Raw genomic sequence first — 12,948 nt, forward strand, 5'->3', positions numbered from 1 at the left:
CTAACCTCATTTATGGTACAATTATTGTCTCACAAACAGAACACAGCTAGTAAAGATAAATGAATCACTTTCCTTTCTGATCAGGACTAATGTTGGAGCACCTCAAGGCTGCATTACATCACCTGTGTTGTTTACATCAGTGCTTCTCAAAGTGAGGTCTGAGGACCCCCGGGGGTCCTTGGGGGGGTTCCAGGGGGTCCCCTGCACTTTATTTAATTTGTACAAATATATCATCAAAATCAGTTTAACCACTTCAACCAGCTATTTGATCAGCTATTTGAATATAGCAGATCTACATCGATGTGACGTGTTGTGAGCTTGTAGATCGGCTATTGTCAAATAATGTAAACAAAAATACAAACTTTGAATAATTTTTTAAACATTTTAGCAATAAAAATATTTTGTGGGGGTCCTTGGCACACAATGCATTCAGGTGGGGGTCCGCAGCCAAATAAATATTAATTTATATAATACATAATGAAAAGTTTGAGAACCACCGGTTTATATTAAATATTGCAGAATGCACCACCAGTTGTGACCAATCAGTGTCTTTTATAATGTGATGATTCCACCTCTCTGTGTGTGTGTGTGTGTGTGTGTGTGTGTGTGTGTGTGTGTGTGTGTGTGTGTGTGTGTGCGTGCGTGCGTGTGTGTGTGTGTGTGCGTGTGCGTGTGTGCGTGTGTGTGTGTGTGTGTGTGTGTGTGTGTGTGTGTGTGTGCGTGTGCGTGTGTGCGTGTGTGTGTGTGTGTGTGTGTGTGTGTGCACATTCATGCATGTGGTTTATTTGTATTTGTTTAATGAATGCATGTAGTATATGAGTGAAAGTTGTTCTAACATGTTGATATTCATATGACTACTAACTTGGCTGTCGTGCAGTTCCTCACAGCTGGGATCAGCCTCCATCGCCCATACTGGTCTGTGTTGTATTTTTCCAGGTCCAACACCTCCAGAACCTTCTCCGACATCTGCAGCATGGTGGCCAGAGCTGAACAATGGGAGTCAGAGAGTTCCTTCCCTGATCTGCTCTCTGACTCCAGGTACTGTTCGATCCCCAGACTTACTGAGGGGTCGTTCATCTCCATCAGACAGTGGAAGATGTTGATACATCTGTCAGGAGAGAAGTTGGGATCATTCATCTCTTTCAGGTTGTTGATGGCTCTCTGGATCTCCTCTGGACTGTTCTCTGTCTGACCCAGCAGGCCTCCTAACAGACTCTGGTTGGACTCCAGTGAGAGACCATGAAGGAAGCGAACAAACAGGTCCAGGTGTCCACTCTCACTCTGCAGGGATTCTTTCATAGCAGCCTTCAGGAAGTCAGAGAGGGAACTGTTACTGTTGAAAGGGAAGCCTTTCAGGAATGTCTTCAGGACCTCCATGTTCTTCTGTGTGAAACAGTGGAACAGGTAGACTGCAGCCAGAAACTCCTGGATGCTCAGATGAACAAAGCTGTAGACTGTTTTCTGGAAGAGCACACTCTCTCTCTTGAAGATCTCTGTGCACACTCCTGAGTACAGCGAGGCTTCTTTCACATCAAGACCACACTCTTCCAGGTCTTCTTGGTAGAACATGATACTACTTTTCTGCAGATGTTCAAACGCCAGCCTGCCCAGCTTCAGAAGAACTTCCCTGTCCGTCTCCATGATCGGCTGTTTGTTCGCCTTTTTTCTCTTTTCTCTGATTCTCTCTCTTTTGTTTATTTTCTTTTTCTTTTCCTTGTGTGTCTCATCATACTTCTGCTTCTTCCTGTTTGTCTGGACCAACATGAAGTGGCTGTACATCTGAGTCAGGGTCTTGGGCAGCTGTCTAGTCTCGTCTGTCTTCAACATGTCCTCCAGAACGGTAGCAGTGATACAACAGAAGACTGGGATGTGACACATGATGTGGATGCTCTTTGATGTCTTCATGTGTGAGATGATTCTGCTGGCCAGCTTCTCATCACTGAATCTCTTCATGAAGAACTCCTCCTTCTGGGGGTCTGTGAACCCTCGTACTTCTGTCACCATGTCAACACATGCAGGAGGGATCTGATTGGCTGCTGCAGGTCTGGTAGTTATCCAGATGACAGCCAATGGGAGCAGATTCTGCTTGATTAGGTTTGTCAACAACATGTCCACTGATGATGTCACTGTGACATCAGAAATTATGTCATTGTTGTCGAAGTTGAATGAAAACCTGCTTTCATCTAGACCATCAAAGATGAAGCCAACCTTCCAGACAGCGAGCTGCTCTGCTGTGACCTTCTTTAACGTTGGGTGGAAAACATGGATCAGTGTGAGAAGACTGTGCTGCTCATCTCTGACCAAGTTCAGCTCCCGGAATGAGAAGGGAACCAGGAGAATGACATCTTGATTTTCCAAACCCTTTGCCCAGTCCAGAGTGAACTTACGCACAGAGAATGTTTTTCCAATGCCAGCGATGCCTTTGGTCAGAACTCTTCTGATGGGTGTCTCTCTGCCAAGGAGGAGGGGTTTAAAGATGTCACAGCAGTTGATTGGTTTGTCATGGAGGGTCTTCTTCTTGGAAAGTGTCTCTATCTGCCACACCTCATGTTGGTTATTAACCCCTTCACTCTCTCCCACTGTGACGTAGAGCTCTGTGTAGATGTCAGTGAGGGAGGTTCCTGTCTCTTCAGTGATGTGTTCTGTCACACAATCAAGACTTTTCAAACTGATCTTATAATCCTTTAAATGCTCCTGCTGACTGACATCTGCTATGAGAAGATAATGAAGACATTTTAAACATTTAGCTTAATTTATAACCTTACATTCTTACAGCTGTGGACACACATTGTTAATGTGTTAAATCCTCCATTAGGAAACAATACAGCCAGGACATTTTAATTTTGAGAATTGAGTTTTTTTCAAGAGTTGACAGATGGTTTTTTTTAATGAAATTTAAACATTAACATGAAATATAATTGTATAATTATAAGTATGTCCAGTCTTACTTTGTCCACTGCTGGTTTGTCTGGGTGTCTTCAGTCCAGGTGTGGTTCTGGATGTCTTTCCACACTGGGGACAGTCATGGTGTTCTGTTGGAGCAGACTGGTCCCAGTATGAGGTGATGCACTGTCTGCAGAACCAGTGTCCACAGCTGGTAGAGACTGGATCTGTCAGAACCTCCTCACACACTGAACACCTGGACGCCTGCTCTGTCACAACGCAACTCCTCCTCTTCCTGTCTCTGTGGACATGAAGAGTTATTTATTATGACTATATTCCTGGTGGATGTAAGGGTATTTCCATACTGCTTGGAGTTAGTATACAATAATAGTGTCCATGCTGTCATGGAATTATGTATGTATTCAAAAGAACTGAAAAAAAAAAGAAACAACATTAAAACCATCATAACATGTTCATACTACAAAATAAAGTATTTAGAGCCAGAACATTATAAACCTCATGTGTTGTTTTCTGTGTGTTTTACATACTCTGAAGTATAAAACACTTCAACGTCCACAGAGAACATTTCAGAAGTGGAACGATCGTGGTGCAGAAACATCTTTCTACACTGAGTTTAGTTTTAATGACGAACATTAATTAACATGGTTCATTTGATGTCATTTGTACATGGTTTAGAGACAACAGTTAAAAATTAAGTGTGAACTATGAATGGTTGTTAAATAAATAAATACAATCAGACCACAGAATTCAACCTTTCTAGTTCTTCTGTTCATTTTCAGTCTAGTCACCTTGAATCATAAATAAATCTGTCTCATGTCACATGTCCTTTAGACAGTATGATTAGTTTATTAATTACTGAAAATAAAGGTTATTAACACTGACATAAAGCTACATATATGCTACAAAACTAAATCAAAGGACCACTTCACCCATTTCCACCATATTTCATATACTAATGATCATGGAGGGCTGTGGACAGTTCAGACACCTGCCTACCAGTGACATCATCTGGAGGCAGGTTTCAAAAGGTATGCAAAGGTATGCAAAAACAATGGCTTCTATTATATTCTGATTATTTAAGAACATCTGAGTGAACATTGAGCAAAAGTAACAGATCTACAAGCTCAAGCCATGACACATTGTGACCTTGTAGATCGGCTATTTTCGGCAAAGCGATTGGTGTAGAGGGAAACGTATATAGAGTTTATATTACACAATAAATCAGGTTTGAATAAAGGAAGTCAGTACTTGAGTAGTATTTTAACTTGATACTTTTACTTCTACTCAAGTCATCCTCATTTTAAATTAACAATACTTTTACTTGAGTACAGTTTAGGGCTACTCTACTCTACCTCGGTGCATGTCCAAGACAACCTAAAGTACAGTTTGATATCAACTAAATCATGTTGTTTTCTGTGTGTTTTACATTCTGACCTGTGATCAGTAGAGTGGTGTTCATCTTTGAAGTTCATAAATCTACCCTTGGACTGGTCACTCTTCAGGGAGACACAGCTGGGTACAGGAGACACTGATCTGTGCTGATCAACCCTGATAGAAAGAGAGGATGAACATTATTTACATTATCATACAATCCTTCTAGTCAAACATCTCTTATATGAACTCTCTACTCTGAAGTATAAAACACTTCAACGTCCACAGGGAACATTTCAGAAGTGGAACGATCGTGGTGCAGAAACGTCTTTCTATACTGAGTTTGTTTTTAATGACGAACATTAATTAACATGGTTCATTTGATGTCATTTGTACATGGTTTAGAGACAACTGTTAAAAATCAAGAGTGAACTATGAATGGTTGTTGAATAAATAAATAAATACACATTTGAAAAAAATTGTTAGAGAATCAGACCCCAGAATTCAACCTCTAGTTTTGTATTCATATATTGAACATATATTTATTGTAATGTTTTGTTTTGCTGGTGAAACCCCCACTAACCCTACTGTGGTGAAAACAAATCTATGAAATAAATACATTAATTCAATTTAAAGACAGAAACATAACCAGCTGAGAGTATGTTTTACCCTCCGTCCGTCCGTGTGTGTGTGTCTGTGTGTGTGTGTGTGTGTATATTCCGGCACTATACCTGCACCCAGTGATCTTGGTACATAGAAATTGATCTATTGAAGATTCTGACTTTCAAATGTACATATTTTTCGTTTTGATTGTATTGCTGTATTGTTGTATTGTGCTTTCTGCTTTGGCAATGTAAACGTATGTTTTCTCATGCCCATTAAGCCCTTTGAATTGAAATTGAAATTGAAAATTGTGTGTGTGTGTGTGTGTGTGTGTGTGTGTGTGTGTGTGTGTGTGTGTGTGTGTGTGTGTGTGTGTGTCCTGTCCGTGTGTTAGCAGCTAATCTCCGCACCGTTGGCCCGGTCGCTGCGAAACTGTGCACACACACTCCCTGGATGCCAATTCAGAACCTTTGCCTCAAATTTTTCACATGGGCCTATTATAGCGCCACCTGGAGGCCGATTTGTGCAAAACCCATTTCTTTACATTACTCCTACAGAATTTGTCCAGACGTCATGCAAATAAATGTCACGGCTGAAACCGAGCGTCATTTAAATAACACGCCCTTAAATATTCTCAAAACGCCCTGATTTTACGACATGAAGATTGAAGAACCAGAATACGACCAAAGACATCATCATGAAAAGCCAATAATAAGAGTTCCCCCGCTCGCCTCGCCACACACGCACACGCCCCTCCCTCTCTCTCTCTCTCACACACACACACACACACACACACACACACACACACACACACACACACACACACACACACACACACACACACACACACACACACACACACACACACACACACACAGCTGTGTTTTTCATGTAATCCGTACCGTAGCGGTACAATCTTTGTCACGTAGGCTTGTAGCCTACATGAATGACATGTTATGATACCAATCACATCGCCATGAATGGAATACGTTTGTATATTAATTTATTTAACCCATACCGAGCAGTGCGCGTTCGAGTTACACTAAAATAAAGCAGTCATGTAGGCTATTCCCATTTCCCAGTGAGACTTGGACCGTCGGGCGGGCGGTGTCCCGTCCCGCTCCGCATTAATGAGAGATAGCCTGAAGAGAACATTAATGAATGAAGGCTGGTGTGTGTTGGATCATAGGTTAAATGTCTGATCTCCCGGTGGCCATGAAAATATAACAGCAGCGCCGCTGCACCGGTCTAAACTCGCAGAAGCGCTCATATATTTTGAAAATAGCAGATCTACAAGCTCAAAACGCGTCGCTATGCGACGTTGACTTGTGAGCTTGTAGATCTGCTATTTTCAATGCAGCCAGATCTACAATCTTAAGTCTAAGTAATGTCTCTGTATTCTATGATCCTATAGTTTACTGAGACACTACACTGTCTCTCTGTATTCTATGATCCTATAGTTTACTGAGACACTACACTGTCTCTCTGTATTCTATGATCCTATAGTTTACTGAGACACTACACTGTCTCTCTGTATTCTATGATCCTATAGTTTACTGAGACACTACACTGTCTCTCTACATTCTATGATCCTATAGTTTACTGAGACACTACACTGTCTCTCTGTATTCTATTATCCTATAGTTTACAAGGACACTACACTGTCTCTGTATTCTATGATCCTATAGTTTACTGAGACACTACACTGTCTCTCTGTATTCTATGATCCTATAGTTTACTGAGACACTACCCTGTCTCTCTGTATTCTATGATCCTATAGTTTACTGAGACACTACACTGTCTCTCTGTATTCTATGATCCTATAGTTTACTGAGACACTACACTGTCTCTCTGTGTTCTATGATCCTATAGTTTACTGAGACACTACACTGTCTCTGTATTCTATGATCCTATAGTTTACTGAGACAATACACTGTCTCTATGATCCTATAGTTTACTGAGACAATACACTGTCTCTATGATCCTATAGTTTACTGAGACACTACACTGTCTCTCTGTATTCTATGATCCTATAGTTTACTGAGACACTACACTGTCTCTCTGTGTTCTATGATCCTATAGTTTACTGAGACACTACACTGTCTCTGTATTCTATGATCCTATAGTTTACTGAGACAATACACTGTCTCTATGATCCTATAGTTTACTGAGACACTACACTGTCTCTCTGTATTCTATGATCCTATAGTTTACTGAGACAGTACACTGTCTCTCTGTATTCTATGATACTATAGTTTACTAATTATCATTATAATATCATATTATATATTATCTTCATATAACTGGTCCTCACTAATGCTCATTATATGATGACGCCATTTTTGTTTATCAGGGCTGTGGACAGTTCACCAGTGACATCCTCGGTAGGCAAATTTCAAATGTTTAATTGATGCAAAAACAATGGCTTCTATTATATTCTAATTACTTAACATCTGGGTGAAAATTCAGCAAAAGTAACAGATCTACAAGCTTACGCCATGACACATAGTGAGCTTGTAGATCGGCTATGTTTGGCAAAACAATTTGGTGTAAAGGGGAAAGTATATAGAGGTTATATTACAAAATAAATCAGGTTTGAATAAAGGAAGTCAGTACTTGAGTAGTATTTTCACTAGATACTTTTACTTTTACTCAGGTCATCCTCATTTTAAATTAACAATACTTTTACTTGAGTAATATTTTCACTAGATACTTCTACTTCTACTCAGGTCATTATTATTTTGAAGTAATATTACTTTTACTTGAGTACCGTTTAGGGCTACTCTACTCTACCTCGGTACATGTCCAAGACAACCTAAGAATGACTGCATCAAAGATCACTACAGCTGACAGTGAGATACTCTACTACTGTCTACTTCTGTGAGCAGATACAAGACATTCTTTGTGTCTTTCCAGATGAAATTCAAGATCAGTGATCTTACTTTGTGTCTGGAGGTCCAGGTTCATTACTGAAGTGAGGAGGCATTCCTTTAGACCAGTCACTCTGCATAGACACACAGCTGGGTGTTGGAGACTCTGGTCTGTGGCAAACAGACATAAATAAACATTATTAATATAATCATAACCTGTTCAGACTACAAAACTATATTAAGCCAGAACATTATATACCTCATGATCTGTGCTCAGTACAGTTTCATAACAACTAAATAATGTGTTGTTTTCTGTGTGTTTTACATTCTGACCTGTGATCAGTAGAGTAGACAGTATGATTAGTTTATTCATTACTGAAAATAAAGGTTATTAACACTGTCATCACATATTCATGCTACAACACTAAATCAAAGGACCACTTCACCCATTTCCACCATATTTCATATAACTGGTCCTCACTAATGATCATTATAATATAATTTAATGTTATATCATATAATTTTATCATGTCTGTGTCTCAGAGGAGGGCTGTGGACAGTTCAGACACCTGCCTACAAGTGACATCATCTGGAGGCAGGTTTCAAATGTTTAATTGACGCAAAAACAATGGCTTCTATTTAATTCTGATTATTTAACAACATCTGAGTGAACATTCAGCAAAAGTAACGGATCTACAAGTGTGAGCTTGTAGATCGGCTATTTTCGGCAACGCGATTGGTGTCCCAGGTAAAAAAGTAGTATACTTTAGTATATAAAAAATATAATATAAGTGTACTAATATTATTAAAAGTATATTTTTGATTTTTGTACTTAATTAAAAGCATATTAAAAATATACTTATACAAAGTATACTTAAAAAAATATGTAATTAAGTTCAACTTCAATGTACTAAAAATAAATATACTAATTATGGAATACTTGAAATGTAATTTTAATGTACTTATCCAAAGTGTACTTTATGTAAAGTATATTTCTAATTCAATTTAAGCACACTTTTTAAAAGTACACTAAATTGAAACTGCTAAATAGTGTACTTTTAGTGTACTTAAGAAAAGTGTATTTATAGTAAGGTCATTTATAATACACTGTTAGTGTAATGTATGTAAGTGTACTATAATTTCACTCCATTACAAATGTATTTTAACACATTCCATGCCAGAGTTTAATCTCATAATGTACTCACCAGTGCCAGCGTTTTATTGTTGTTTTTTTGTTTTTATCATGTCGCCACAGACCTCGCTAAATAAGTTAAAAGTGCGCGTTCATTTGGTTCTAAACACACAGCGGATCCGTGAGAAACGTCCAGCGAAAACAGTTTCCAAATGCGAGCCGTCATCTTGAAGCTACAGCCGATACACGCTAAACAGTGATCAGCGAGGAGAAAAACAACAACCGAGAAAATCGAGTTTTAAACAGGATCCCAGACAGGAAGCGGATACGATCGAAAAAAACGGAACCCGAATAATTCCGTTTCCGACCGGAAACCGGAAACGGAAATGGATCAAAAAAATTCGGAAAGTGCACCTTGGGCGATTACAATGGGAATCGGCGGTTCGCGTAGATCTACGCGACTGGCACGCTGCGGCTTTAAATAGGTTCGTGTAGATCTACGCGATTGGCATTCAATGTGTTAATATACTAAAAATAAGTGTACTTTAATGTAAGTATATTAAAAGTTGTATGCCAGTGTACTTTGAGATAGTATACTAAATTACTAATACCTATAAGTGAGCTTTTAGTGTACTTAAGAAGAGTACATTTATTTTTCAGTCATTTGTAATACACTGTTAGTATACTTTATTTAAATGTACTTTAATTGCACTCCATTAGAAATGTATTTAATATACTTAAAATAAGTGTACTTTAATGTAAGAACATTCGAAGTTGTATGCCAATGTACTTTGAAAAAGTATACTAAACTACTAATGCTTATAAGTGTACTTTTAGTATAATTAACAAAAGTACATTTATTTTTCAAACATTTGTAATACACTGTTAGCATACTTTATTTAAGTGTACTTTAATTGCACTCAATTAGAAATGTATTTAAATATACTTAAAATAACTGTACTTTAATGTAAATATATTAAAATGATATGCCAGTGTACTTTGAAAAAGTATACTAACTTACTAATACTTATAGTAGGAATTAAGTGTAGTTTAAGAATGCTATAATACACTATTTCTATGCTTCATTAAAGTATACTTTAATTTAACTTCATTATATGTTTATTTAGTTATAATAATACAAAATTCACTATAATAATTTTAAATATAATGTATTTTTGTGCACTTTTATAAAGTACACTTATTTTCATGCCTTGTGTAACATACTATAAGTATGCTTTATGAAAGTGCTGCATGCTGCACTGGCTTCCACGTGATTGGTCAGAGTCACAGGGTTGTATTCCCTTTCAGCAGAGCCATTGGCTCTGCCTTTCAAATTTGCAGTCATGTGATTATGACATAATCAACTTTTCCGTTTTTGTCACCATCTTGTCACTGCAAAAAGGAGGAGAGACACAAGACAACTTAACTCCATACCCCGGTAAGAAATGTTTAAACACTATCAAGTTCTTTATTAAAATCATTGCCAGATGATTGTTAGCCGAGTTCATGAAAAAACTCCTGGTAAAAAAGTATGTAGGAAAGAAATAGTTAAAAACATTATAAATAGTTATTCTAAAAAGACAAAGTTCCTAACATTTAAATGGGTTTAAAACTATGTGGAAGGATACCATGTATGAAAACTATTACATTAGTCCAGTCCATAGAGTTAAGAGGTTATAATTCATGCAACATGGGCATAGTTTGTTTGGAATGCACATAACCCAGCACATGTTGTCAGTCTCACAACCTAACTTGTTAAGCAGAATGTCAATCTTGTGTTTAAATAAAACCCAAGATTTTGATTGGTTCAAGCCTAAATGACAGCCAACCAGAAGTCCAGTCTCAGGTAGAGGGTGGGGGCTTAGAGCCTGCTAGTTAAGCAGCTGTTCTCAATCAGGCAATCAGAGGCACAGACAAAGAGAGAGAGAAAAGTCACACAGTCAAACCATTGTATCCTGTGGTGGAAATATACTGTTCCTAACTGTGGTTGACAACCAGTTATCCTGTGTTTAAACTGTGTTGATCTGCAGGAGGTAAAAACATGTTTTTGTATTGTTTTCTAGCTGTGTATGCTAATTATTAGCCGTTTGCACTAGCACAACAGCTAACTGCTTTGCATTGTGTTACTAATACATTAGCTTTGCATTTGAAGAGTGGTTCTACTGCTAGTTCTCCATGAAATAGTGTATGGACTTGTGGTTTAGCTGATTTATTTGATTCATGATTTGGGCATGTGTGTTTCTTAAAGACAGAGGATCAGAATGGCTCCATTGAGCCACTGTTAAGGTTGCTTTGTTTGTTAGTTACAGATTTGTGCTTTTTGATGTGAGCTTAAAATGCTTAGAGGGGGGGTTATGTTCATTTTAATGTCATTTAAGCTTCATGGTGGACACTTTATGTTTTAAGTAACTTTAATGATTGTCATTCTTTACTTGTACTGTCTGTACTCTCCTGTAGCTAAGTTCTGTGAGCAATGGTGGTGAAAATTGTATGCTTCCCATTAGATTAATTAAATGTACTTATTGTGTTAGTTTCCTTCCACTGCATTTATGGTTTAAAATGCTTCTTTAATCTTAAATTTACCAACATTCCATGTAAAATCACAGGAAATTAGAATTAATTATTATGTAAATAAAATCTTCTTTTTGCTTCTTCACATGTTACCTCCAACATCCAAGAAGTCTAGAAGAATGATTGCATCAGATGCTGCTGACGTTCTGATTAAGTTCATGAAGGTATGTTCTCAGAATTGCATGAAGTATATTTCACCAGACAGGCATGTTTCATCATATGAGCAGGTTTGTCTTCATTAAAATGTATTATGCATATGAAAACAAAAAAATATTTGTGCAGTAGGGCTCAAACTTGGGAATATTTTCTCTAAATTCTAGGCAGCACTAAACACCAAATTCCAAATGTTATTTTATGTGATTCATTCCGTTTCTTTCTCTCTCAGGTGGGGAGAAGCATGGAGACCTTCCTCAAGGAAACTGGCCCTGCTCAGCTGTTTCAGAAAGAACACCCAGAATTTCTACTTCGTCATGGACCAAAAGATCATTCCCTTTGTAATCCCTTTTTAGTAGATTTCAAAAACACTATAATTGTACTACAAGTGTATTTAGACTGCGAGCTGGTGTACTTAAGTACACTTACAGTTTGTAAAAAGATGTTTCCAATTTAACATAGTATTTACAGTTAAAGTGTACTCAAGCATACCTTAAGTAGTAATTTAGTAGTACTTCAGTACACTTCAGTATACTTTAAATCCATTTAATCCATTGTGTGTACTAACATTTTACCAGAATGTAGTTTAAAGTGCATTTGAAGTAGAATAGTGACGTTTTGTAAGTATTTTTATGTAGCGCTTACAGTACTTGTAATGCACTTTTCTGTTTAAGTTGTAATAAAATTCACTTCAAATACACTGCTGCTCTTCATTTCCAACACACTCAAATTATGCTATAAGTGTATTTAGAATGCTTGCTGGTATACTTTTCACTGCTGTACTAAGTACACTTAAAGTTTGTAAAAAGTTGTACGAATTTAGCACACAATTTGCACTTTTAGTATACTCAAGCATACCTTAAGTAGTAATTTATTAGTACTTGAGTACACTTAAGTTCAATTTAAGTCGGCCAAAATAGTACATCCATACTAAAAATATACTTTAATACATTTTAAATAAACTAAATGGGACACTTAAAGTGCATTTGAAAAGTATTATTAATATGATAAAAGTGTTTTAATAATACACTTTTATACTACTGATAATGTACTGTAATCCCATTTAAAGTAGATTTACAACACACTAATGATATAATATAATTGCACTAAAAGTGCATTTTGACTGCTCGTGGGTATACTTTTCACTGCTGTAAAAAGTTGTACGAATTTAGCACACTATTTACACTTTTAGTATACTCAAGCATACCTTAAGTAGTCATTTATTACCACTTAAGTTCAATTTAAGTCGGCCAAAATAGTACATCCATACTAAAAATATACTTTAATACATTCATCAAAAGTATACTTTTAGTATGCTATTTTTTTACCTGGGGTAGAGGGGAA

At 37.2% G+C, this 12,948-nt stretch overlaps 2 protein-coding genes across 3 annotated transcripts in view; one reads left to right on the forward strand and one right to left on the reverse strand.

The window, feature by feature from the left end:
* Window positions 1-12,948, forward strand: part of LOC308086001 (immunoglobulin superfamily member 11-like) — a gene marked incomplete at both ends in the record, with an annotated part of 302,311 nt that overhangs the window by 242,694 nt on the left and 46,669 nt on the right. The window lies entirely within an intron of this gene.
* LOC308085682 (NACHT, LRR and PYD domains-containing protein 3-like) overlaps window positions 1-12,948 on the reverse strand; it is a 51,307-nt gene that overhangs the window by 16,807 nt on the left and 21,552 nt on the right. For both annotated transcript variants that reach the window (XM_080428936.1, XM_080428935.1), the window contains exons 7-10: window positions 7,821-7,919; window positions 4,339-4,452; window positions 2,949-3,184; window positions 863-2,711 (exon numbers count right to left, since the gene is read on the reverse strand). In XM_080428936.1, the coding sequence (XP_080285062.1) occupies window positions 863-2,711; window positions 2,949-3,184; window positions 4,339-4,452; window positions 7,821-7,919 (2,298 nt within the window). The remainder of the gene's footprint in view (window positions 1-862; window positions 2,712-2,948; window positions 3,185-4,338; window positions 4,453-7,820; window positions 7,920-12,948) is intronic.

Source organism: Gymnoscopelus braueri (genome assembly GCF_963280865.1).
Source record: "Gymnoscopelus braueri genome assembly, chromosome: 5".
Taxonomy (NCBI): Eukaryota; Metazoa; Chordata; class Actinopteri; order Myctophiformes; family Myctophidae; genus Gymnoscopelus; species Gymnoscopelus braueri.